We start from the raw sequence: 27,636 nt of genomic DNA, 5'->3' as shown, positions 1-27,636 counted from the left end.
ACCAGGAAAGATGGTGTTTTAAAATGGCCCCAATATGGTAGCTTTGACACGGAGATTTTAGATAATCTGGAGGTTAAACTTTTTAAGAAGAAAGCCCGGTGTTGGACCTGGGCCTCTTGGCAGGGTCATCCCTAAACTTTTTGCCTTCCTCCAATACTCTCTCTGACCTGTTTTTGTTGGTATAATGACTCTGGGCACTTTACCACTGCTGACCAGTGCTAAAAGTGCATATGCTCTCCCTATATAAAGTGTAACTGTGATTGGTATACCTGATTGGTTCATTGGATTTACTATCAGTCCCCAGTAAAGTGCACCAGGAGTGCCAGGGCTTGTGAATGCCAATACTGCTAGTGGGCCTGCAGCGCTGGTTGCGCCACCCACAGAAGCAGCCTTAAGATGTATCTAGGATCTGCCATTGCAGAACCTGCGTGCAGTCTGGTACTGTCATGCTGGCTGGGCAAGTGCACACACTTGCCAGCCCCTAAACCTTCCCTTAACTTCATATCAGTCACCTCTATGGTAGGCTTGAGGGCAGGGTGCATTGTAAGTGTAAGGTAGGACATGCTCTGATGTGTGTGGCATGTCCTAATAGTGAATTACTGCCAAATTCGTTTTTCACTATGGTAAGGCTACCTGTTCCCTTTAGGCCCGATGGGCTGCTGGAATTATTACACTCTATAATCCCAGCTGGCTCAGGGAACATGGTAGAAAATAATGTTTAGTATGCCTCAACTCAGAATAATAAAATACTTCTTTTAGTAAAGTTTATTTTAATATCCTGTGTTTGCAAATGCTACTTTTAGAAAGCTAGCATTTGCTTGCTTAACCATTTCAGCCCGCCTCTGCGTGGATGTGTATCTGACTGTCTGAGTTGTATGAGTGACAGGGCTGGGAGGTGACAGGTGGTGAATGGCAGATGACACCTTAGTGGGAGGTGGGAGTTTCCCTGGACGATGCATCAGGCTGTGCTCTTCCACCACAATGCTGGCTCTGCCCCCCTGGGGAGCGATTGATGACTCAGCCTGCACCTGGCCCAGGAAGGACCGAAGCTTGTCAACAAAGTGCTCCTGGCTGCCCCTGTCCACACAATGCTGGCTCCGCCCCCCTGGGGAGCGGCTGATGTGCCTGTCCTCACACTGAATGCAGAAGCCAGAAGTACCCACCACAAGTGCTCAGGGGCTGGGAGCAGTTATGCAAAGGCCCCCCTGGCCTGTAAGAACAAAAGAAACTGGGTATAAAAGTAGGAGCCCTGCTCCTTGTAAATCAGAATCCTGTTTTACCACGAAGGACCTCTACCCGACTAGAAGGAGAAGAGACGCTGGAAGGACTGGCCTGCTGCTTGCCTTGCTGAGAAAGGAGAGGAAGAAGACTTTAAACATACTTTGCTGCTTTGTGCCAAGAAACATTCTCCAAGGGCTTGATTGAGCTTGCCCCCTGATCTGGACCCCAGGACTAGTGGGTCCTTGGTGCTTTTGCTCGTCCTGACATTTGAGCCGTTTGTGCATCCCGCTGGAGCCAGACTGCGCCCCTCATCGCCCCCTCCTAGGGCTGTGGCACTCGGGAGCTTGCCACCCTCTGCCCTGTGAGAGCCTCGCTCCGACCGGAGTCGCTCTCTGCCCCCAGGCTTGGCTTCCTGCTCCTCTGCCCCTTGCCTGCTACTGGAGCGCGCTGAGACGCTCTCCCCCCTCCCGCCGGAATTCCCTCTGTGGATTGTGATCCACGCCGGGTCAACAGCTGCACAGTCCGTGCCCTGTGACCCCGCTTTGCAAATCCCGAGGTTCGTCAGGCTGCGCCGCCCCCGCTGAGGAGACCCCCGCACCTTCGTGCCAAGGGTCGTGGGCCGCGCCTGCCTGACTGCACACGCCTGCTGGCGTCAGGATCCAAAAGTGCCCCCAAGCGCCAGAGTCGCACAAGCCTGTGTGACCCTCGCCGAAGTAAAAGAAGAAGTGTTCATCTCATCACCCTGAACTGGACGAGTCGCACTGCCCGTGCACGACTCGCCCTCAAGGAGATTGAAGTCAACTGAGGAGCTTCACCCCGGGCTAGGGGCCCGCAACGTTTGTTTTCCCCTTTGGCCGCCCGCCGCTCCTGCTGCAAGTGACCCAGGCACTAGAATCAGCTGTGGTGCGAGCCGCTCTCTCCAGCTGACTCGCACCGCTGTGCGCATCGAGATCGCGTTGCTTGAGTAGCCGAGGGCGCTCCGTAGTGCTGGTGACGAGAGTACGCCTCGCATTGCCCATAAAGCGTTAAATCAACTGAGCGCTTTTAGAATTCTGCTCCACGTACTGGGCGTTCTGTTTCCTCCCACCTGCAGATTAATTGTAAGGTCCGCTGCGTACTCACCTGAACTGTACGCTTCGCATTGGGTGGACTGTGCGCCTTGCAAGATACGCTGCGTACCCCTCTGAACAGTACGCTTCGTTCCTTCAGTACGTCGCGTACCCGTACTCATGCGTGATGCGTGAGAGTTGGTAGGGCCGTAGGTACGCGACTCACGCGAGATGCGTGAGATTTGGTAGGGTGCCGCGATTTCTCCCGTTTAGAGCGCACAGAAGCGCTATGAAGCACCCAAAAGGCCTAAGACTGGCCTGAAGTCCTAGAAACCGCCCCAGAAGTATTTTTAGTGGACTTCCAACCTTGCCAACAAAGAACTGGGGCATTATCCTGTCTTTTTAAAGTAACTGGAACTGAGGGAACTGTGTAGGAAATAACACGCAAAGAACTATTTACTGAAGTAAAGTAAACAAACTATTTTTGAACTGCAACTAAGAAGAAAAGTGCCTATTTACAACCTGTGGTGCTACAGAAACGTTATTTGGTCTTGTGATAAGTCTGTTGATATATATATATATATATATTTTTACATAAAGGAGCGTATTTTTATATATAATACCTGCCTGGTGTCCATTTGTGGGGGGATTGGTACATTTTACTGTGTGTGTGATTACAAATGCTTAACTGAATAACGCCTGAAGAATAGCCTTGGCTGCTCACGCCACACACCTAGAGGGTGAGCAAGGGTAATTCTAAGGGGTCATCCTTTGCCCTGACTTAGAGGAGAGGGTCCCTGCTTGTCACAAGTGCATACTTGCGCCAACCAGAGACCCCCAATTCTAACACCCGGCAGGCGATGTTTGACTCTTTCCGCCTATGGCGTAAGGAAGCCAAACAGAAAGAAATTAAATTAGCGAAGAGAAATAAGAGAGAAAGGGGTATCTCGATAATGCAAGCTGCTACGCAGTTTAAAGATAACGAAGAACAGGCAAGTGAGCAGTTGCACAGGCAACGTAAAATGGCGATCGATAAATGCTACCCAGTTTTGCCGCATTTTCAGCAAGATGCAGCAAAAGAACTTGAAAAAGACCCCCTAATGTCACACTTATTAAGTTTGCCGCCCCCTTATGTGCAGAGTGCTACAGCACCTCCGCAACCTTTAGTTGTGCAACCTCCGGTTGTTGTGCCTCAGGTTCTTCCACAGCTGCCAGCTCCTCTTCAGTTGGCTCCTATTGGTCTGGCGCAGCCTCCTCAAGGGCTGCCGACTTTGTTACCTGCTCTACCTGTACTTCCTACGATCTTGCCTACTGCATGGACTACCTTTTCTGGTATTCCTCCTGATACTGCATCTGCGTCTGCATCTGCGTCTACCCTGCCTCACTCTGTTTTTCCTTCTGTTCTCTCGTCGACTTCTCCTTCTGTTCAACAGAGAATGACTGATACTGTCGCTAGCCTTCTATATCCTCTATTTGGGGCAACAAGTATGACCCCTATCTCAGCGCGCAAACAGTTGCGTAGTCAACTGCCTGACTCCAGAGAACAGGAAACATTGGATTATTTAGCACATAAATGGGTTACCGACCCCACAAGATATGAGCTTGAGTCTGTTATGGATGTCTTCCATCAGTGGGAAGCACCAAAGCAGAGGTATGTTTTTGAGAAAATGTGTACTTTTCTTTGTGAGGATTTGGAGGAAAATGATTTGGAACCCAATCCGCCTGATTTATGTCATGTACGGTTCGAGTTTGCAAAGGGCACAATTATGGGTTCCGATGTTAAGAAAGCAGTCGCGACATTGTTATCATTTAGGAGTGGAACTATTTCTCAACAGTTGTTTGAGTCTGATCTTTCTGTTAAGAGGAAGGCGAGACAATATCCCATGAGAGAAGTTCCTCCGGTATGGAAGGAAGCAGTTCAAGCTGATGTTGCTAATCACATTGATGCTGTTCCAGCACATTTTCAGCGTGTTCGGGTACATGTTCCATGGAAAAGAGCGGAAGTCTTGGCCCTTAAACAGACTTTACCTGACCCCCGTAAAAACCCTGCAGGGTATTACAAGGAATTATCACAGACTGCAGGCTCATGTATTATGAATTTAGCCGACATAGATATGTTGTTCGGGAATGTTGTTCCACAGCCTTTATGGGGTTTGATTCGTCATACAGATCACGCGCAAGAGTTAGGCGACACATGGGCTAATATTAGCGCTGCGAATGACAGACAGGCTGGTGGTGCTAAACCTGAGCCTTTAGTAGCAGACCTCCTTGATAAGATTGTTACATACATGAAGACTTTAATGCCTGCTATGCAAGTGAACTGGGACAAATTATCTGCATGTAAGCAGAAGAAAGATGAGACAGTGTCTGATTTCTTCACCAGGTTTGAAGAAACGTTTATCGACCACAGTGGTCAAGATATGAGTACGGAGGTTGGTCAACAGTTGTTCATTGACAAGTTTGTGCACAATTTGCTTCCCGAGTTGTGTAAGAAATTAAAAGATTCAGAAAGTTCTTGGGCTGTTTACTCTTCAGCACAGATATTGGCTACTGCACAGTACTACGAAAATAGGGACAAAGATGAGAAGGATAGAGCAGACAAGAAAACCAAAGAGTTAAAGACAAAGGTTCTTTTACAGCAGGCGTATCCTCCTTGTGGTGGTCAGAGTAACTATCAGCAACCCCCACAGTTTCAGAGGAGCTCGCAAAGGTTCGAGTATCCTCAACAGCGTGTTCCTGTAGGTCCCAATCAGTGTTCATATTGTAAGGAAGAGGGTCATTTCAAGTATAGTTGTCCTATTTTGTTACACCATATGAATGGTGCTTCTGGTGCAAGAGGTCGAGGTGTTCAACAAGCTCTTAGAGGTAGAGGACGTGGAAATTTCCCCCAGAACGCGCGTTCCATTCCGCCTCAGAATTCAATGAATAGTTTTGATCAAGAGAATAACGCGTCTGGTAGGACGGCTCAGTACTATGCTGATGACTACTATGCAGAAGATGAGAATATGAAAGGTAATGATTGCTAGGACAGCCATAGACAAAGAGAGGGAGTCGTTTCAGTTCCAGTACATCAGATTGGACCTTACGTTGAGGTGATTACATCAGGTGTGTCAGAGCCTTTTCTGTTGGATACTGGTGCTACAAAGAGTTCTATTATGCACTCTAAACTCCCTGGCACACCTTTGTCTTGCGAAATGAATGTTTCAGTATGTTTTTCTGGCGCCCCGGTTAGAAACCCAATTTCTAGTCCTATGTCCCTTTCTGTTGGACCTTGTGAATTCAAAGCACCCCTTATTCTGACGACAGGTTGTGGTGAGAACTTGTTAGGATTGGATCTGTTGAAAAGATTGTATGCAACTTTGTACTGTTCTCCTTCGGGAGTACAATTTACACTGGGTAAGAAAGTGGTCTCCCCAATGTATTTGTCGAAGGATAAACTTCCGACAGAATTGTCGTTTCTTCCTGATATTCTTTCGGCTACTGGCCCCAATGATGTGGGTCTTTTAGAAATACCGCCATATGTTGTGACATTGAAAGCCAATGTTAAAATGCCACGAATTCCCCAATACAAGATCTCTAATGAACGTGAGAAAGTGTTGCTAGCGATCATTTATGATTTGATTGAAAAAGATGTAATTGAAGAGGCAAGAGGCAACGTTTGCAATAGTCCTGTTCTGCCTGTTTTGAAGCGTACTGATCCTTCTCAGCCACCTGTTTACAGGTTTGTGATTGATCTTAGAGAGGTGAACAAAATAGTTGTGCCACAGTTCCCAGTTGTACCTGATATCACTGCCCTATTGACTATGATTCCAGCTTCCGCGACTTGGTTCTCGGTGATTGACTTGAAGAATGCTTTCTTCAGCATCCCGATTGCCGAGGAGAGTAGGGATATTTTCGGCTTCAGTTTAGGAGGCTGAAGCTTCCGCTTCAAATGCGCTCCTCAAGGCTACTGTGAAAGTCCATCGATATATAGTCAGGCTTTAAAGACACAGCTTGATACGATTGTTTTACCTAATGGCGCTACCCTTATTCAGTACGTTGACGATTTGCTCGTCGCTTCAGATACTGAGGAGATTTGTAAAGAAGTCACGTTGTCGTTGTTGCGTCATTTGTCTGATTTGCATCACAAAGTGTCTCTTTCAAAATTGCAATATTGTCGACAAGAAGTGACCTACTTAGGTCATCTCTTATCGAAGGAGGTGTGATGTATTCCTATAGGTTCTGTATCGATCCCCCTATTCCTGACCCTATTCTGGTTAACAAGTTAACTATCAGCCATCCCATGAGGCAGAAAACCCCCATGATGCAGAAACCGTTATCTGATTAAGCCACACTACGGCACAGGAACGTGTTATCTGATTAGGTCATAACGCTTGCCATCTAATTAGACAAGCGATATTCCTCCAGCCCCTGATAAGGCATACGGAGTTCTCAAAACAAATCAAACCTATGACAACCTGGGAAAAACCCTGCGGCCATTGTTTTGATTTCATCGAGAACTTCAGCAAAAGAATGTGCTAACGACCAAGTCGTATGACATCCTTATTGACGTACCTATGTCCATCCTTACGTCAATCTCGGCACCTTAAAGGTATAAATATTACCAATATTGCCCTATGCAAACACACGCGGTGGTGATGAGATCGGAGCAGCCAGACTTGCCGAAGCCCAGAGCAGAGCAGACCCCGCTGGCGCAGCCCCGCCTTCCTGACGCGCTGAGAACGAGACGCTGCCTTTCTCCTGCCGAGAAATCCAGCTCCGGCGCTTCTGGGTAGCCCTCGCAGGCAGCCTGGAATATCGAGACCAGAGACGAGAGATACCATCCCTCATTCCTAAATTCCAGGTACAGAACTGAATAACCCCTTCCAGAGAATTCTTTAGTCAGTCACTTGGCAAAACAAACTTAACTTAAACTGTTACTTTCTATTCCCGCCCACGTATTAGGCTTAGATCAGGTATAACAGGCGTAACTAGAAACACCAGTTGAGTACGATTAGTCAATTGTATATGTGTATGTAATCTATTTTATTCATTTTAAACCTTCATATGGCTTAGAAACCATATAAATGTTTTTACAGTATTATTTTATACTTCTGCTTTTATTGTATGCACTTTACTTAACCATAAGTATTGCAATAATATCGATCCATTTCTCTTGTATGAGAAAAGAGACTGATCAATAAATAACATCTTTTATTGAACACGCCCGTCTCTTCCTTTTCTCTACAATCTGGTGAGACTAAGAATGCACGTACTGACTGAGTAAAATAAATTGCCTTTTGTTCACACGACTCTAGAGATACACTCTTGATTAGGGGAGAGCAAAGTTGTCATGTTCTATGGTTGTCAGAAACTAAATCCCTTCTTGTCTATCCAGGGAGGTTCAACTCCTCCTTGCCTATTCGAGAAAGTTTCTAGTGAACTCTGAGCTAGCTGGCAAACCCAAAACTTTAAGTCTAATATCGACAGTAGTAGACCTAGTTAACGTCTGGTCTAGGCCTATACTATTGAAGGTATTATTCCAATGCGCAGAGCCTATTGGGATAATAGGAACTACACTACATGGCGCCCAACGCGTTTGGAAAGGGCGATAAAACTAACGTAAGACATTTAGAGTAACTCAGTCGTGCTTTTTCACTCAGACCCCTTTTTTCCCATAATACTCCAAAGACGTCTGGAGTGGGTGAAAGGTTATATCCGCCAGACCTCGCAGGAGGGAACTCCTATGTATGGTTCTTGGTTTAGTCAACATTGAAGGATACACTGTTCCAAAATATTGTGCATCTAATCTTTGTTTCCATAAAAACCTGATCTGCAAACAAACAGAATAACCTTCCTGTCGGAAAAATGGTAGACAGTGATGATGAAAGAGAGACAATTAGAATAGCAGCTGATCTCGCAGCCGCTGATGCTACCATGCAGGAAGCAGACCCGAGTATAATACTCATCCCGGTCAACATAAGAAAATCTATAACTTTAAAACTTATAGAAAATGGACCGACACCTAGAGGTGGCACAGTCATATTCGTAATAGAGGCACAGGAATATCGGCAGACAGAGGTGTTCTATTCATTGATAAACTTTCCAGCAGCGAATGCTGTAACAAAGCACTTCCACTATTACAAAACAGAGGAACCTCCTAATGAGTACACTCCTTTCGAGGAGGTGGAAGTGCCACTTAAATTTCAAGAGCACCTGCTCTTATTTAATGGCGCCCTAAAACATAACAATCACATCACCAGGCTCGGTCCCTTAGGGAGACCAGGAGCGACGTGGCCGGTCCTAGCCGGATACACACCACATCCAGACATCGACGGGATGTCTGCAGCAGATCTTTTAATACAACTAAAACAATTAATAAAAGTACATAGACAACTAGTCCAATATGTGATGCGGACTTCAACAATCCAACCAGCAATCAAAATTCCACAGCTGACCCCTCATCAGGGGAACACAAATAAAATTACACCACAGAACATACAGTCCTGCCTAGGTAAAGTTCCAGGTAAACGGGAACAAATACCATTCTGGTTAGCACAGAAAATCACCCAAATAGAGGCGGTGTTTCCAGACACCACCCCGTTAGAAAAGCACAGGATTCTGACTATCTGTCTTCCAATGGGAATCGCACCACACGTGGAGGACTGTGACACTTGGGGTACAGTCTTTGCCTCCATTTACACAAAAACACATGGTGTTCCATCCATCTCGGTAATACCAGATGTGCTAAAACAAATTCAAGATGAATACGGTCCAGAACCCGCTTTAACTCTTGGTATGAAATTACTGAAAGACTTCAAGCAGGTCTCGGCTATATTATTAGCCAACATAAAAGGAGAAGCAGCAAATGTGGCGTTCCGCCAGAGGTTAAAAGAGACAGATATAGCAGACCAACCAGCTGAAATTGCCAGAATCATAGAAAAATCCTATGAGGAACTAGGTAGAGATAGTTTAGGTGGAATACCAGTAAAACCACAACTGATTGAAAGTCCTGAAAAAATATTTTTTAATAATAATTCAACATCACCAAAAAAGAGCTGGGATGGAAACAAACAATCCAATCCTAAAGAAAAGAAATTCCAGTCCAGAGGAAGGTCTCCTCGGCGGAGAGAAAGATCTCCGAACCAAAGACACAGATCACCCCAAAGTGATCCCTCTGGGAAAAGATATAACCTTAGAAATAGGGATAATATAAAAAAGCCTGATAGATATCAAGACATTGATACACGTCCCTCTCAATCTTTTCAGACTTCCTCGCAGAAATCGGAAAGAAGAGGACGATCAGAACAAAGAGAAGAGCACGCCAAGTCCAAAGACAAGGAACCTGCTCATCTAAAAAAGAAATTACAATTTCCAAAAAAGAAGGTAGCCAGCATTAAAATAGTTAACAATGCCGAGAATACTGAGGACACAACTGAAAAACGGAGAATGGGCTCAGACAGTGCTAGACAGCGCAGCAGAAGTGAGCATAGCTCGCAAAGTCCTTATGAATCATCTGGAGACAGTGGACACGAATGAATACCTTCAAGTGGAAACTGCAGACACCAGAGTTAGCAAACCTCACAAAATATATGAAATAACTTTACGTATAGAAGGGGATAAGACTAGAAAAATAAGGGGACTATTTTGGGATAATCTCTCTAAGGGCTATGACATCCTACTAGCTGAAAAAGACTGGCCACCAGAGTTTGTCAGGGACTGTCCTCATGGCGAAGAAATAATTATGCCCGCCTTCTCAAATCATATCCCAATTCATAAAAAATACACACTTGCTAGAAAGTGGGCAGTAGCTCAAGCGCCTGCTTTATATAAAAATCACGTAGGATGGCATGAGGACTCTCCTCCTCACAAAATCCAGTTAAAATCACAACCTACTGCACAAAGGCAGTACCCAATTAAGCAAGAAGCTAAAAAACAGGTAAAAGACATCCTAGATCAACTAGAATACCAGGGGGTGATTGAAACTTGCACCTCACAAATGAACAACCCTTTGTTTCCGGTCTCCAAACCAGACAATTCATATCGTCTAGTTTTGGATTACCGACACCTTAACTCATGTTGCAAAACCTTTGCAGTGCAAAACTCGCGTAGTGCTGCACTAATGAATAGCATAGTGCGCAAAACATACAAAACAACATTAGACATCTCTAATGGATTCTTTTGTCAAAACATAGCACCAGAGAGCAGATACTTGTCTGCGTTCTCAATAAATGGCACTCAAAAACAATTCTGTCGGTTAGCCCAGGGGTACAAGAACAGCCCGGGAGTATTCTCAGCGAGAGTAACAGAATTACTACAAACCTATGATGACGAAGCATTATCTTATGTCGACGACATATACCTAACAGATGATGACTTGGATACTCACTTGAAGAGAGTGAACACCATAATACTTGGGTTCGCAGCAGAGGGTTACAAATTCAACTTTAAAAAATCCAGAATTGCCCATCTAACAGTCCTGTTCTTAGGATATGAATTATCAAGTGAAGGCAAAAGCCTGGCTGACAATTTCCTAGAGAAATGTGCCGTACTCCAAGCACCTAGAACACTAAAAAACCTACAGTCAATTCTAGGCTTCCTAAATTTCGGAAGAACATACATTGCAAATTACGCAGAAAGGGTCAAACCCCTTTATGATCTAATAAAACCAGATTTTAAAAGAACCAATTGGACTCGAATACACACAGAAATTCTGAGATCCTTACAAACAGACATGTTAATTAAAACAAAATTAGAAACACGTGATAACACACGCAATCTTGTGATTCGAGTCATCCCAGGAAGATGCGGATTCACATACCTGACCTCTAATGAGGGAGAAAAGGTACCAATTGCATTCAAATCACACTTGTACACAGAAGCTGAAAAGAAGTTCAGTATTAAAGAAAACATTGTTCATGCAGTTCAAACGGCTATAGCTAGAGAAAAAGATAAAGCTGACGGTAGACATATCACTGTCAGAACAGCTGAATCAGCCTTTGAGACATTAACAACACCGTGTAATTTACCAACAACAACATTGAATCTGGAATGGATACAATGGGTGAATTCAATTACAACGGACAAAGTAAAATACTACTTTGATCCAGAACTAGAGGAATTAAAAAATCTAGAATATGAAAGAACATTCTGCCAATCGACATTCTGCCCTTACGACAGTACGCCTGTGTAATCTATACAGACGGACATGCTCAACCCTCCGTTTGGGGAGAACAAGCATACAACCCAACATGTGAGATTACAAAAGAAGTGTGGCGCGGAGGTAAACTAAGACCTCTATTAACAAAAACATACTCAGTAGAAACTAATTCAGAACAACAGACTGAAATAATAGCATTGAAAATGGCGCTAGATAATGCGGATCACGAATTCCCGACACTTATAGTGTCCGATTCATATTACTACGTCAAATCATATAACAACGATTTGCAGACATGGATTCAAAACGGTTACAAAGAGGACACAGGTGCAACAATAAAGCAAAAACTGCTTTGGGAACAAATAGTTCTGTTACAAAAAGAACTACCAAAGACTCACGTGACACACTCACTGAGTCATCAGCGTGATGGCGTTCACGTTGCAGGGAATTCATTGGCTGAGACAGCCACAGCGGCAGCAACTAAATCGGCTTCCGTAGAAAGAAAAAAGCGTACATTAAAATACATTGACGGTGAAACAGTGCTGGCGGTGAAAACGTCATCAAAAGGCGACTGCTCAGCGCTACCGATCAACTATCCGCTCAATTATACATACATAATCGATGCAAATTCCGTCCCTTTTGCTCGAATCCCTGGAGTGGGGGATAGAGTGATTCCAAACACGACAGGAGGACATTGTTAATTGCAGACGCACATATGGGTGAGGGTCTCGCACACCTCAAAATAAAAGATTCTCTGGAAGAACTACAATCAAGGTACTGGTGGCCAGGCATGAGCCTGCAGCATCAGATTTTTGTAAAGAAATGCCAGAACTGCAACAGAGATCGCAGTGGCGAGAGAAACGGTATACTACCGTGGCGTTTCACTCCAGAAAGAACAAACATTAAAAACCAAAGCATCTGATTAACATAAACAGGCTAGTTTCCACTTATAATGTAGATCCCCAGCACTCGGCTGACGTCTGGACTGTTATACAAAGATTAGCGAGTCTAAATGGCATATACGCTAGGGACATGCTACGTTTGACCAACGTTTTCACATTAGCCCTCAAGCCTTTGGGAAAACATGGCCGAATGAGCATAGCACAGCGGGATTCTTCTCACTTCCTTCCTGAGGGATACGGGATGGTGTAAAGAAAAAACCAAGACAGAAAGCAATCTATAACGGAAAGGACATTAGGTTCGGGGGCTGGGTGGGTCAAACATCTAATAAGTGTCCAACGTAGTCTAAATAACCTGCCAAGAAATTCTCTGAAGGGATTCAGTCCGTACGAATTATTATTTGGAACTAGGATGTTAATCTCTGACCTCGACAGTCAGACTTCAGTGGTAAAGGAAAAAAGCTTTGATATCAAAGACCGTTTGGCTATTTTGCAGGACTTAAACGAAACAAGAAAAGACCTGAGCAACATAAAGTTGAAACAACAGCCAACAACCACTGAAGAACCACCACCTGTCCCAGCAAGACCTGTCTGGATTCCAAAAGTCGGGGATCTAGTCAGAGAAAAGATCGCGGTAAAGAAGGAATTTGGGCCTTCTTACAGAAAAGCAGTTCCTGTCTTGTCTATCAACGGGACAAGATCAGTCGTACTACCGCCGCTTGCTGGTAAAAAGGAGAACCGAGTTGTATCCATCGACCTGGTAAAACCACAATCATGTGGCCGATAACAAATAGTAGGCCAAGTGGACTCCCCATCAGTAGCAGAACACCAAGGTTTGCTACAAACACATAGGTCCTAACTTAGAGGCTAATCACATTCAAAACGCCTACAGAACAACAACAAGGACTATGCAACAATGCAATGGAACTTAAACCTCTGAAAACCCTAATAAAACATTTAGCAGAGACACACCAACCTACAATGAAGTAACAAATGAATATGCAAGAAACAGCAATCCTGAAGCAATTGGAAAAATTGACAGAACTGCATCCGGCTTCTTCATAAACTTCGATGATTCCTCTGAAGGCTTCAGTGAATCAAAAACACAGCCATCAACAAAAACCTTTAAAGATAAAGCTAAAGAACTTTTGAAACAACTGAAAGAAACATATCTGATTTCTCCATGGATCGAATTTTGGGTGGGTTTTGGTGCATTTATCCTCATACTTTGGCTCATCATGGTACTAACTTTGGGACGCTTCATTGAGGGAAAATATGCTAAAAGGGACACAGCAAGTCAGAAAATCAACTTGATCCTCAAACCACACACATCTTCACATGTCGAGAAAAGAGAACTTTCTTCAGTCAACTTCACAGCCAATCCTATACCGGGTGGGGTAGCATGGGACAACACTGACTACGAAATCTATGGTCCGGTTGAAATCCTGAAATATCCACACCAAATTAAGATCTCATTGAGTGACTTTGTAAAACCAAGCTCAGTTGCTGATGATTGGGACTTCGAAAGCATAAATAATATGATGTCTGACTTAGTGATGTCTGCTAAATTTACCAAACATGATTATTTGCAGGGTTCGACTAATTATGATAGTATGTACTGTTACAACCACTACGGTAACCATTTTCTACATAAATCTGCACAACCTAGAAATGTTTTAAATTATAATCAATGGGAACATTGTGCAACCCCTCCAAAAGGAAGCTCAAGAACCGTTTATGACAAATATTCATACTTTTCAGGTTTTAACACAAGTAATGCTGAAACATTTTATTTCAAATTGTCGAATAAAACAGGGACAAAGACCATGATAACAAACACAAAATTGATATATTCAGACTCATTTTTTGAACAAATGAATACTTTTGGTTTTGATTATTGGGACAAAAATGTTGAATTAAAAAGTGTTTGGGGTACGAAAGATTGGCAAGTACAAGGTATAGAATCATTATTTAGAGCCTGCATGATCCCAGAACAAATTATATTTTTAAATGACACTGTTCAACAAACTACCTGTCTTGGCCTAGCCAAAATCAAAGACTTAAATAAACTGTCTATCCCAAAGCCAACAATGTACAGCAATAGCTCTACAGATGAAGAGATAGACGTAAACTATGTATTAAACCAAAACAGAACACATCCTGATTGGAAAGAGTGGTTGATCTGGCCCACAGATACTAATAACTGTCAAGACAGATTCCTGAATAAAACACAGGGGTTCAAAATGACCAGGCCAGACCCTAGATATTCCCAAAGACAACACCCAGGGATAATAACCACCTACAGTGTGGGCAAATTATGCCTTCAAAGGCTACAAACTTCCACACTGGCAGAAATTAAGCAACACCTAACTTTACTTACTGATGGTGCTGACTTGCGTGATTTCATTATGGGACCGCGCAAACAGCGTCAAAAACGTTTCATAGCAGCCTCTGTATATGCAGCTTACAACGAGGCCTGGAAGGTGACTCAAATTGAAACAGCAGAAAGAATACGGGAAATTGACCGTATTAATTTGGAAAAATCACTTTCTGTGGTGGACAATGGGTTAATGACTCTGTCCTCCAGAATTTTTTCTCTGGACAGCATTGTGTCTTCAGCAATCGACATATTATCGCAAGACTTACTGTTGTTACAACACGGTCAGTCCCAATTGCGTTCTATTGTACAGCTTGGCTGGACGTTACAAAATCTGCGTTCAGGCTATGTGCCTTGGCGTTTAATCAACACAACGTCACTATTCAATATCTTTAACCTTACTGATAAACAAATCATTATGGCACAGAAGGGTGCTGATTATACAATCCTGAGCATTGAGAAACTCGAGAGATTACCAGTGACAATGTCAGAACGACCTGTCAGTGAATGGATAATACATGGGATAATTAATATTCCAATTTCAACCTTCAGGTTTCAATACTGCCAAAAATATATACAGGCTGGCATGTACGAAAAATTGGGAAAAGGGTACATTAAAACAACATGGAACTTGCCCTATTCACATGCATGTGTCAGTAATAAAGGACAAAAAGTGTTTCTTAGTGGCAATAATTGTGCATTGTCACTAAGCGGCACACTTCTGTGTAATGGAATTAGCTTGCACGGAGCCTGTGAAGGGAATTCATATAACCTTTCATGTCACCAGCAAGGCACACCTGCAACAGAGATAGAACCATTCTTTCAAAGACTCTACAATGGGAGTTACATTCTAATTGTGGATCGCAGATGTTGTAGTCTTATGCCCGGGACTCCTTATCTCGTAACTACGACTGCGAAGGTCAAGTGCTGTGGACGCTCATTGTTCCCCAGCTTCCTTCCAGACAGGGAGGCAAGGGCATGGCCCAACTTGAAAATTACTTCTATTCGAATAGATACTTTAAGCAGAATGAAAACAGTGCTTCTTCAGATGCCGACCAGGCTCACGTCATCAAAAGAAACATATGATCTCCAAGTCGCAAGGACGACTGCAGAGATTCACTCATTGTTATCGACTAATTCCCCCATACATTTCGCGGAAATCCTGAACGAAATCTTAAATATTTCCGATACCAATGGGGTCTCAAAGGTATTTAAGACAGTATTTTCGATGGCATTAACACCATTCAAAGCCATACTGGGTATTTTTCCAGATTTCGTCCATTCGATTTTTGGCGGACTTCCCCTCATTTTGGGACTAATTGCAGGAATCCTATTCTTGGTCCTAATTTTTCGTTATGGCAAACCGTGTCACAGACAAAACACCTGCGACAAGGGAAGAAACAATCCGAGCCATTGGATACCGGGACCGGATATCAAAAGTCCTGGGACTATCCCGGCTTAGAGACCTGAACATGACTTGGTTTCTATCATTTCGACCAATGTGGCATCGATGTGTTTTACCTGTATTAAGGTGCATGCTATGCGGAGAAGAATGCGTATTAGACACCTGTCTGACGCTACAATTGGATGCGCCTATGGATGCAGAAACATTGTTGAGTCCAATAAAGGCTCATGCTTTGTCCTGCCCTCAACGGCTACCAATCCTGATGACGGCATTCGTGGAAACTTCACCACTACGATTGAGGGGTAGTGAAGTTCAAGATGAAAGCAGCATCGATCAGGTATGACCTTCTGTCAGCAATTCTAATCAAAACGTCAATGGAGACAATCATGCGCACGAATGCATGGTTACACCTTTTTCCGAGTTAGTGGAACTCTCCCAGGAAGCTGTTGACAGCTTTTTCGAAAGCCTAAATGATATGATGTTCTCACCAGAGCAGAAATAGAGACTTTTGAGCAAGCTCGCACACGGCGTTCCCTGAATTTGGCCTTCAACTTTAATAATAAAATACCATGAACAATTTCCCCTCCAGTTCACGGACAGCGTTTTTTTTCAGCAGCCCCAAAATATTTTTTACGATTTTTCGGGACACTAATCTTCTGCTTAAAGTAAGAACTATTCTTAGAGAACTAAGATTTCTATTTTTAGACACTTTATAGACATTAGCTGCCCGTTGGTATGTTCATAATTATTTTATTCTGTGATGGAATGGTCTCGAACCTTTTTTCTGTATTAAGAGCCATTTCATGTGTAAATTCCCATATACAAATTAGTGATAATGTATAGATATGCGTGATTACTTTAGCATTATTCAACAGCTTGAGTGCATATAATACATGTGACTGCCTTTTTCGTATATTGGATAATTTTGAAATGCATTTATGTATTTTGGGGTGGTAAGGTATACACAATACTCTACAGTATGTTTTACAATGCCTAGATTAGTAAATATGTCCATAGTTAGCGTGGAGTGGGTGTGATGTATTCCTATAGGTTCTGTATTGATCCCCCTATTCCTGACCCTATTCTGGTTAACAAGTTAACTAGCAGCCATCCCATGAGGCAGAAAACCCCCATGATGCAGAAACCGTTATCTGATTAAGCCACACTACGGCACAGGAACGTGTTATCTGATTAGGTCATAACGCTTGCCATCTAATTAGACAAGCGATATTCCTCCAGCCCCTGATAAGGCATACGGAGTTCTCAAAACAAATCAAACCTATGACAACCTGGGAAAAACCCTGCGGCCATTGTTTTGATTTCATCGAGAACTTCAGCAAAAGAATGTGCTAATGACCAAGTCGTATGACATCCTTATTGACGTACCTATGTCCATCCTTACGTCAATCTCGGCACCTTAAAGGTATAAATATTACCAATATTGCCCTATGCAAACACACGCGGTGGTGACGAGATCGGAGCAGCCAGACTTGCCGAAGCCCAGAGCAGAGCAGACCCCGCTGGCGCAGCCCCGCCTTCCTGACGCGCTGAGAACGAGACGCTGCCTTTCTCCTGCCGAGAAATCCAGCTCCGGCGCTTCTGGGTAGCCCTCGCAGGCAGCCTGGAATATCGAGACCAGAGACGAGAGATACCATCCCTCATTCCTAAATTCCAGGTACAGAACTGAATAACCCCTTCCAGAGAATTCTTTAGTCAGTCACTTGGCAAAACAAACTTAACTTAAACTGTTACTTTCTATTCCCGCCCACGTATTAGGCTTAGGTCAGGTACACGGGGTAGGCGTAACTAGAAACACCAGTTGAGTACGATTAGTCAAATGTATATGTGTATGTAATCTATTTTATTCATTTTAAACCTTCATATGGCTTAGAAACCATATAAATGTTTTTACAGTATTATTTTATACTTCTGCTTTTATTGTATGCACTTTACTTAACCATAAGTATTGCAATAATATCGATCCATTTCTCTTGTATGAGAAAAGAGACTGAACAATAAATAACATCTTTTATTGAACACGCCCGTCTCTTCCTTTTCTCTACAATCTGGTGAGACTAAGAATGCACGTACTGACTGAGTAAAATAAATTGCCTTTTGTTCACACGACTCTAGAGATACACTCTTGATTAGGGGAGAGCAAAGTTGTCATGTTCTATGGTTGTCAGAAACTAAATCCCTTCTTGTCTATCCAGGGAGGTTCAACTCCTCCTTGCCTATTCGAGAAAGTTTCTAGTGAACTCTGAGCTAGCTGGCAAACCCAAAACTTTAAGTCTAATGTCGACAGTAGTAGACCTAGTTAACGTCTGGTCTAGGCCTATACTATTGAAGGTATTATTCCAATGCGCAGAGCCTATTGGGATAATAGGAACTACACTACAGAGGGAAGGAAACTGACCCCAGAAAGAATTCAGGCAATTGCAAAATTGAGTGTGCCAATGACACAGAGAGAAGTGCGTGCTTTCTTGGGTATTACATCATATTGCAGACAATGGATACCAAATTTTTCTTTGTTGGCCAAACCTTTGGTGGCGTTTACTTGTTAAGATACACCGAATCTCCTTCCGTAGTCTGAAGATTGTCAGAAAAGTTTTTCCGAATTGCGCAATGCATTGTGTTCGGCTCCTGTGTTGGGTACCCCCGACTACAGTAAGCCTTTACACTGTATGTCCATGAGAAAGAAGGTTGTGCATAAGCATGGGCGTAAAATCCGCTCCGATCGCGGATTTTTCGGATTTTCGGCAAATTCGCAATCCGCGAACTCTCGCGAATTTGTCGAAAATCCGTGAATCCGCTCGCGGCGGATTTTTTGCTTGGTTGCGGCGTGGTGTACGGCGTTCACTTTCCGTCATTAAGCGTTTGCCGAGTTGTTTTTCTCGATCATATTTTGCGAGTGCCGGGCCATTTTGAATCTTGCTGCGTGATCCCGCGGGAGTTTGGCGCCCGCGAATACGTAATCCCGGCTTGCCACCTTGCACAGCACACCTCGCGAGAGTTCGCAATTGCGAACACGTAGTTGCGGCGGAAAGGAACAATCTCGCACTCGCGAAATAGAGATTTTGCAATTCTGCACAAGAAAATCACCAGCAAACAGGATAAACCTTCAGAAAATTGTGATTTTTAGCAGAATCACTCCTCAGGTTGACATTTGCATGGCCTTTTTTTTGCAAGGAGTCCATTTTTTGGGGGGGGGGAAGGAAGTGCCCCACAGTCTCCAACTTCCTGTTCCTGTCCAGCAGGCTCCTCCCAGTGCTTTGTCCATCTCCTGGTCACTTTCATTTGGATCTGGAGCTGGAAGGATTACTTTTTGTGGGTGCTGCTGGATATTTGAATTTGAGGCCTTTTTGATCACTTTTGGATTAGAAATCAACTTTCACAAGTAAGTTTGTTTGGGGCATTACAGTTGCTGCAAGTACAATTTTGGAACTTTTTCAGAACATTAAATAAATTATATTGTGGGTAGCCACAGTATCCAGTAGGACCAGGGTTGGTTAGGGGTGCATGATACAACTGTTTTGTTGAATTTATACACCATTGAGGCCATGGATGGGCTGGGATTGTGCTGATTTTTGTCGTTTTTTTTGGGCCTGCTGGTGTGGCCCTTTGCCCAGTGTTGCATGGGCCTGGTCTTTCTGTGGGGTGTTTTCTTGAATTTCAACACCATTGAGGCCATGGATGGGCTGGGATTGTGCTGTTTTTTGTGGTTTTTGTCGTTTTTTTGGGGCTGCTGGTGTGGCCTTTTGCCCAGGGGTAGTGGTGCATGGACTGAGTGTGCCTGTAGTGTGGTCTCACTCTCTTTAATGTAAACATCCTGGATGGCATTGGTTTGTGGTGATTTTTGGCTGTTTTTCTGTTTTTTTGGGGTGTACTGTTGATGTGGACTGGCCATGTGGGTGGTGGTGGTGGCCATCTTGAGTGCTGGCTGGTACAGGCAACATGTGCTTGGGGTGCAAGGGGCCATTTTGAAGAGAGGCAGTGTCTGAGGCCTGCACTTATTTTGCCTACCTTTCATCCATTATGCCCAGGGGTAGTGAGTGTTGCATGGGCCTAGTGTTTCTGAGGGGTGTCTTCTTGAATTTCAACACCATTGAGGCCATGGATGGGCTGGGATTGTGCTGATTTTATTGTTTTTTGTCATTTTTTTGGGGCTGCTGTTGGGGCCTTTTGCCCAGGGGTAGTGGTGCATGGACTGAGTGTGCCTGTAGTGTGGTCTCACTCTCTTTAATGTAAACATCCTGGATGGCATTGGATTGTGGTGATTTTTGGCTGTTTTTCTGTTTTTTTTGGGGTGTACTGTTGATGTGGACTGGCTTGGGGTGTAAGGGGCCATTTTGAAGAGAGGCAGTGTCTGAGGCCTGCACTTATTTTGCCTACTTTTCATCCATTATGCCCAGGGGTAGTGAGTGTTGCATGGCCCTAGTCTTTCTGTGGGGTGTCTTCAATGTAAACATCATGGATGGCATGGGATTGTGCTGATTTTTCTGTGTTTTGTCGATTTTTTGGGGTGTATAACTGAACTGATGTTCCTCTGTCTTCCATTGCTTTTAGGTGCACAAGACTCAAGAGAACCACCAGTGCCAAGAAGAAGTCCTGCAGCGGTGTGGGTGTCAGCATAACGTCACGCAACGTCACGTCTGGACACAGACAACTCTGCAACTCGTGCAACTGCTGCCTGCTGTTCTGACATGCTCTGAAGAAGATGGCCCCCAAAAAGTTACCCGTAGCTCCTCTAGCAAGAAAGGTGCCAGTAAGGAGCAGAAGAAGCAAGTTACCAAGGAGACTGGTGTGCCGCCCGCCCCTTTTTTTGGGAGTAAAAAAAAAAGTATGCCTGCAGCAGCAGCGGGATCTGCTGGGGACCAAGCTGGCAGCAGCACCCCCGCTCCATTGGGCTCAGTGCCACCACCACCACCACGCCAACTTAAGTCCAAGCCCTTGAGTGCTGCAGAGGCAGCCAGTATAGTTCTTGAATCACCATCGACCAGTGATGTTGGCTCATCGCAAGAAAGCAGCAGAAATGTCCCTCAATCAACACAGGTTGTTGTAGCTCATCTGACGAGTGTTGAACAACCACAGCCGCAACAACAATCACATGTGCAAGTACAAGCCCAAGTACATGTGGAAGGAGAGGCAGCGCAAGGAGATGCGCAAGCAGAGGTGCATGGAGGGTCACAAGTGCCCACAATAGTTGTTCCTCCCGAAGTAGGGGCACATCAGGAAATCGACAATCAAGGCGAGGTATCATTTGAGGGAGACACTCCTCCTGATGATCATTCATCTTCCACACCCCTAGCAAGGAAGAGATCAAGGGTGGTGTCTACTTCTTCTTCAAGCCCCCTTCCTTCTGATGATATGGATGAAACTTGGGAACCACCAGTGCTGCCTGAGAGTGAGGCACACCATGATCTGACAAAGGTAGTTAAGCGTAAAAGGAAGCTCGTCCAAAGTCTCAGAGTTATGGAGTGTGATGATGAGGCTCAACAAGAAGTGGCGGATACTGCTGCTGATGAAGACTCTGGCAACATTGACCCAGTCATCATAAAGGTCACTGCAGCTCCAGCGGGCATGCAGCAAACAGACATTTTGACCCTAGCACGAAAAGCTGCTGAGCGTGATGATGATGTTGTCGACGAGGAGGCAGTGGAAACAACACCACAATCATTGGAGTTAAGTAGTACACCAACTCGTACCGCTTCCATATTTCTTTCTGGCAAGAAGGGACCTCCATCCACCTCGACCTTAATTAGTGGCGGTGAAAGTGCACAACGTACAAAAGTTGGGCAATCCAGATCCTCCACTTCATCTGGCATTAGCTTCATGACCACCACCACCAGTATCGCCGCCTCCTCCAGGCCCCACAGACACTTCAAGTCCCCAGTTTGGGACTTCTTTACTGTTTGTCAAAAAAATCCAAAGTTTGCCATTTGTACCCTTTGTAAGCTTGCAGTTAGTCGTGGTAAGTCAGGTACCAACTATGGTACCGGAGGCCAGAGAGGTCATCTTAGGAGACAGCACACTGTCCAATGGTTTGCGCACCTAGATGCGATCAAGGAAGCCCGAATTGGAAGTCAAGAAAACTTTGATGTTGCATCTGATGATGACGAGGAGGAAGAAGACGTGTCAAACACTTCCCTTACACCCAGTACCCCTGTCAGCAGCACACCCAATGTGAGGCACACTAAGAGTGTTGGAGCGAGTGAGACACCAACGCACAAAAGTTCACCAGCGAGCAAAATTGGGTCGACGAAGTCATTATCAGCCCGTAAATGCTTGGTCCAGGGCAACATTAGAACCATGTTTACTTCAGACGTGCCATATGAACGCAACCACCCACTGACGCGTCTGTATAACACTAAGCTGGCTAAAATGTTAGCTGTGGACCTTCTCCCTTTTTCTTTTGTAGAAGTGGTAGGTTTTCTAGAATTAGCGGCAACGCTCTGCCCTAAATGGAGGGTTCCTAGCCGGTTCTATTTTGCCAGAGTTGGGGTTCCAGCACTACATGAAGATGTGCTGGAGGCGATTGGGGCAGCTTTGCAGAAGAGTGCTGTTCACACAATACATCTGAAAAACAGACATGTGGACCAGTGGCGCAGGCGCTGATTACATGTGCATCACTGCACACTGGGTCTCTTTTTCAGGTGTTAAAGCAAAGCTAAACGCAGGTGTTGACCTGGACAAAGTTTTCAAAGCTGCTCGGAAACATGCAACACTAGCCATGTTTGGCTTGGAGAAAAGTCACACATCCCAAAACATTTTGGACGAGTTTGACAAAAAGGTCTTGAAAATGCTATCCCCCAAAAAACGCAAGATTGGTTATGTTTCCACGGATAATGGCGCCAATGTAGTTAAGGCCATGTCGCTGGGTCGCTATTTCAGAGTGCCGTGTTTGGCGCACTGTATCAACCTGGTAGTTCAAAAATTCTTGAGTGATAGAGACAGTGCAGCGTTCGCGGTAATGGCCACCTGCCGCAAAATGTGCAACCATTTCAGCCATTCTTTTAAGGCCCGGAAGCATCTGAGGAGGCTGCTACTTCAAAGTCGAATACCAGTGAAAGCACTCATCCAGGAGGTGGCAACACGTTGGAACTCAACCTTCTACATGCTTGAGCGTCTGTACGAGCAGTATATGGTACTCGATCACTATTTCTTAACAGAGGGTGCAACTCAGAAGGAGGACCTGCGGATGGGTGCGGCGCAATGGGACATAGTTAAAAGCCTGACAGACATGCTTCGTCCTTTTGAGTTCTTCACGCGTGCAGTCAGCCAGGAGGACTGTAATTTGGGAAAAGCTATCCCATTGTTGTGCATGCTGGAGCACCAACTGATGGTGGTGTCTTCTGAGTTTGAAAAAGATGTACAAAAAAAAGACCATTTTATTTTGTCTGAGAAATTATTAGAGCGCCTACGTGGTGATGAACGTCTTCAAAAGATCAAGTCAGAACAGCATTACATTTGTGCTACTATTCTGGATCCACGCTGCAAAAAGGCGCTGGCAGGCGAAGCATTCTTTCCTTTTGCTGATGCAGATGTTCAAAAGTACAAACATTGGTTAGCCTGGTCAGCCAAGAGGTTTGAAAAAGAACGGCAGGTTATTGAAGGAGAAGACAGTACATCAGCATCAGCATCAGCAGGCCATCCCCAGTCACAAGAATCCACTTCTGCACCTGTGGCTGGGGCACAAGTGACCTCTCAGCCGTTAAAGACACCGGCAACCGGATCATCTGCACCACACACAAGAGTAACAGTGGCTGCTGAAGAGGATTGGCTAAGTTCGCTTGGGTATGGTACTCGAAAAAAGGTCACAGGCACAGCAAAAAGTAAGCAAAGTGGAGGAACCGTTGAGGACCTTGAGTCGATGGTGCAGGACTATCTGACTGACTCAACAGAGGTCTTTCTTAATGATGAGCCATGGCAGTATTGGCATGGGAAAAAACAATTGTGGCTACAGCTCTCCAACCTGGCTATAAACTATTTGTCTTGCCCACTCGCAAGTGTGTCTTCTGAATGTGTTTTCAGTGCTGCTGGTGGCATTGTAACTCCCAAACGGAGCCGCCTCTCGCCCAAAAATGTGGAGCGGCTGACAATGATCAAGATGAATCAGCACCTCATACCACCAGATTACAAAGTACGAGAAAGCACGCCGCATGAAGAGGAGGAGGACGGCAACGTAGATGAGGGGATTTGTTCTCTGTTCGGTGGCACTGACCTCATCCTGCCTGAATTCGCAGAGTATGATGACGAAATCTTCTTCTTATTCCCTGACACCGAGCCCTGAAAATGAGACAATGAATCAATAACTTTCTTTTTCGTCCTTATTCACTTTTATTCCTGTGTGTCTCTCTTTCTTTGTTTTGCACAGTGAATTTAATTCAAACTTTAATCACCTAATCCCAAAAACAAGACCATCAGCAGAACGGTCTTCACTTGTTTGCTTATTGATTTGAAGGTGCCGCAGTCTACATTCCTCAGGTTCACAAGTTCTGAAGAACATGCTCCTCTATCCTCCTCCTCCAGACTGCGATTTCCCTCAAAGCAGAGTGCTGGATTACGCCCAATGAAGAAAGACTCAGCACTTGTGGGGGTGTTGTACTTCTTTGCGGGTGAGTTGACGGATTTGGGCCCATTGCTGTGAAGCTCTAATAATGGACAAAAGCGTTTTGGACCAAATATGAGGTGGAAATTTCTTGCCGTTTTTGCTGACTTGCTTGCCTTTGAGGTGCTCTTTGGTGGGGTTCCGGGTGTTTGTGGGTGAGTTTTGGGGTCTGGGAGCACTGCTGCGACAGTCTAATCTTGATTGCATTTGCTTTTCAGGAAATCCGTGGTGGAAAACAGGAGTTATGATGATTGATGATGACCTAGCTGCACAGCGCCGCATTTGGACCGAAGGCCGAGAGATATTGTAAGTATGAGATTTAGCTTTTTCGCTGTTTGGGGGTGTTGTCGGGTTGTTTTTTGCGGGTGGGTTGGCGGGTCTTGCCTGGGGCATTCCTGGGAAGGTCTAATACCGGATAGAAGTGTTTTGGACAAAATCCTTAAGGAAAAGCCTTTTTTTTGCTATTTCTTCTGACATCTTGCTCAATGTAGCGTTTTGGGGGGCTTCCTGCTGTTTGTGGGTGGGTTGCGGCCGGGGTCTCTGTCGAAGCACTGCTGCGACAGCCTAATCTTGATTGCATTTGCTTTTCAGGAAATCCGTGGTGGAAAACAGGAGTTATGATGATTGATGATGACCTAGCTGCACAGCGCCGCGTTTGGACCGAAGGCCGAGAGATATTGTAAGTATGAGATTTAGCTTTTTCGCTGTATGGGGGTGTTGTCGGATTGTTTTTTGCGGGAGGGTTGGCGGGTCTTGCCTGGGGCATTCCTGGGAAGGTCTAATACCGGATAGAAGTGTTTTGGACAAAATCCTTAAGGAAAAGCCTTTTTTTTGCTATTTCTTCTGACATCTTGCTCAATGTAGCGTTTTGGGGGGCTTCCTGCTGTTCGTGGGTGGGTTGGGGCCGGGGTCTCTGTCGAAGCACTGCTGCGACAGTCTAATCTTGATTGCATTTGCTTTTCAGGAAATCCGTGGTGGAAAACAGGAGTTATGATGATTGATGATGACCTAGCTGCACAGCGCCGCGTTTGGACCGAAGGCCGAGAGATATTGTAAGTATGAGATTTAGCTTTTTCGCTGTTTGGGGGTGTTGTCGGGTGGTTTCTTGCGGGTGGGTTGGCGGGTCTTGCCTGGGGCATTCCTGGGAAGGTCTAATACCGGATAGAAGTGTTTTGGACAAAATCCTTAAGGAAAAGCCTTTTTTTTGCTATTTCTTCTGACATCTTGCTCAATGTAGCGTTTTGGGGGGCTTCCTGCTGTTCATGGGTGGGTTGCGGCCGGGGTCTCTGTCGAAGCACTGCTGCGACAGTCTAATCTTGATTGCATTTGCTTTTCAGGAAATCCGTGGTGGAAAACAGGAGTTATGATGATTGATGATGACCTAGCTGCACAGCGCCGCGTTTGGACCGAAGGCCGAGAGATATTGTAAGTATGAGATTTAGCTTTTTCGCTGTTTGGGGGTGTTGTCGGGTGGTTTTTTGCGGGTGGGTTGGCGGGTCTTGCCTGGGGCATTCCTGGGAAGGTTTAATACCGGATAGAAGTGTTTTGGACAAAATCCATAAGGAAACACCAGTTTTGGCACTTTTTGTAAGTTAGGGTTCGTTAGGGTTAGCCCTAGCAGCAGGATTGCATGTGTTTCGGGGGGTTCTATTGCAACGCAGTTCTGGGGTTTTAGAGCACTGTTGGAGCGATGCTGGCTATGGATACTTTTGCTTGCTTGCAAGTGGTTTGAATACAATCCACGGTCTGTATTTGGGCCTACTGTTACTTTCAAAGTACGTTTTGTCACCATTTTTCTGCTAGGCATCGTTTTTGGAGATCTGATTGGGGGTCTTCTACATTTTTGCGACTGGCTTTAGTAAGGGTCTTGGTGGGAGCATTGCTGGGAAGGTCAAATTTTGTTCTAAAACACAGTTTACAGTACACCTACCTTGAGGGGAAAGAACCGCTATAATATTTTGGCCATACTTATTTATCCTTAAAAAGGTGACTCAGACAGAGCACGCAATTTCAAAAATATTGTACTGTCTATTAGGGAAATCAAAGTGTCACTTTTTGCACCACACAGCGTACATACCTTTTATTTATTTATCAGTGGTATTGTAATAGCACTTCCTATTTTCCGTTCAATAATTACAGGCCGGGTTTCAGTCAACATCCGCCAGGCAGGCAGTGGACAGGGTGTCTTCTGTCAGTGGTCACCAACATTGATGGAAGAAGCGTCAGCTGGAATGGAGGAGTGCCGGCAATAAGAGGAATTGTTTGCTGCATGCAACTTACTTACCAAATTCAACAGGGCAACTCCAACAACATACAGAATACAGATACAGTATCCATTGTTTTCTTCTATGAGTGTGACTGCATGTGCTTAGCTTTAGTTTGTACCCAAAGATTCTCTTTATCTTCAATTATTGTTTGTCCATGCTGTGCTTTTTTTTTCTTCTCTCAACAAAACCTACCCAAAAAGAAACCCCCATTCCCATCCATTTTCCAAACCCTAACCCTCTTCCCCCGGGCTGTGTTGTTTTGCTTGATGTCTGACTAAAATGACATCAATAATTCCACACACTTGCTGGGGAGGATAAGGTCATAGCAACAGGCTGGTGAAGGAATACGAGGATATCTTCTAGCCTTACTCAGCTTCAGTACTATATCTTCTAGTAGTAGGAGCCAATGTCAAATAAATTCAACGCAAGTACTAGTTATACTTGCAAGCAAATACTTTACCATTTGTTAGGCTACATTATGGCACTGTTCTAGTGTACTGTCACCTGCTATATTCTCGATCGTACCGTAACCGTTGTAAATGCTACAGTAAGGACAAACCAGGTTTCGTTTTCTTTTTTCCATAGGCATGCAACTGCCACTGTGTCACACCACTAGTACCACCGCAATGAGGAAATTTCACCCGCCCAGGAGTGTCAACGTTAATCCCCAT

General features: G+C 44.6%; 3 protein-coding genes and 1 pseudogene across 3 annotated transcripts in view; 3 read left to right on the top strand and 1 right to left on the bottom strand.

The window, feature by feature from the left end:
- Positions 1 to 27,636, bottom strand: part of LOC147672889 (NACHT, LRR and PYD domains-containing protein 3-like) — a 664,362-nt gene that overhangs the window by 616,957 nt on the left and 19,769 nt on the right. The gene's annotated exons all lie outside the window — the stretch shown is intronic.
- LOC147672892 (uncharacterized) lies at positions 8,118 to 9,788 on the top strand. The gene is made up of 2 exons (XM_086947943.1): positions 8,118 to 9,236; positions 9,306 to 9,788. The coding sequence occupies exons 1-2, from the start codon at positions 8,118 to 8,120 to the stop codon at positions 9,786 to 9,788; spliced, it is 1,602 nt and encodes a 533-aa protein (XP_086804069.1).
- On the top strand, positions 13,083 to 16,147 carry LOC147672891 (uncharacterized; annotated as a pseudogene).
- Positions 23,061 to 24,380, top strand: LOC147672890 (zinc finger BED domain-containing protein 6-like). The gene has a single exon (XM_086947945.1). The coding sequence runs from the start codon at positions 23,061 to 23,063 to the stop codon at positions 24,378 to 24,380; it is 1,320 nt and encodes a 439-aa protein (XP_086804071.1).

The sequence above is a fragment of the Lissotriton vulgaris genome, unplaced genomic scaffold, assembly GCF_964263255.1.
Source record: "Lissotriton vulgaris unplaced genomic scaffold, aLisVul1.2 SCAFFOLD_723, whole genome shotgun sequence".
Lineage (NCBI taxonomy): Eukaryota > Metazoa > Chordata > Amphibia > Caudata > Salamandridae > Lissotriton > Lissotriton vulgaris.
Note: the sequence above shows the minus strand (reverse complement) of the source record. Positions and strands in the feature narration are given on the sequence as shown.

What these genes read in the sequence shown, in the direction of transcription:
- LOC147672892 (XM_086947943.1), top strand. Translation starts at nt 8,118, where the DNA reads ATGGTAGACAGTGATGATGAAAGAGAGACAATTAGAATAGCAGCTGAT. An exon ending in ATAGTTTAGGTGGAATACCA is followed by an intron (nt 9,237 to 9,305) that starts GTAAAACCACAA and finishes TCACCAAAAAAG; the next exon opens with AGCTGGGATGGAAACAAACA.
- LOC147672890 (XM_086947945.1), top strand. Translation starts at nt 23,061, where the DNA reads ATGGCCACCTGCCGCAAAATGTGCAACCATTTCAGCCATTCTTTTAAG.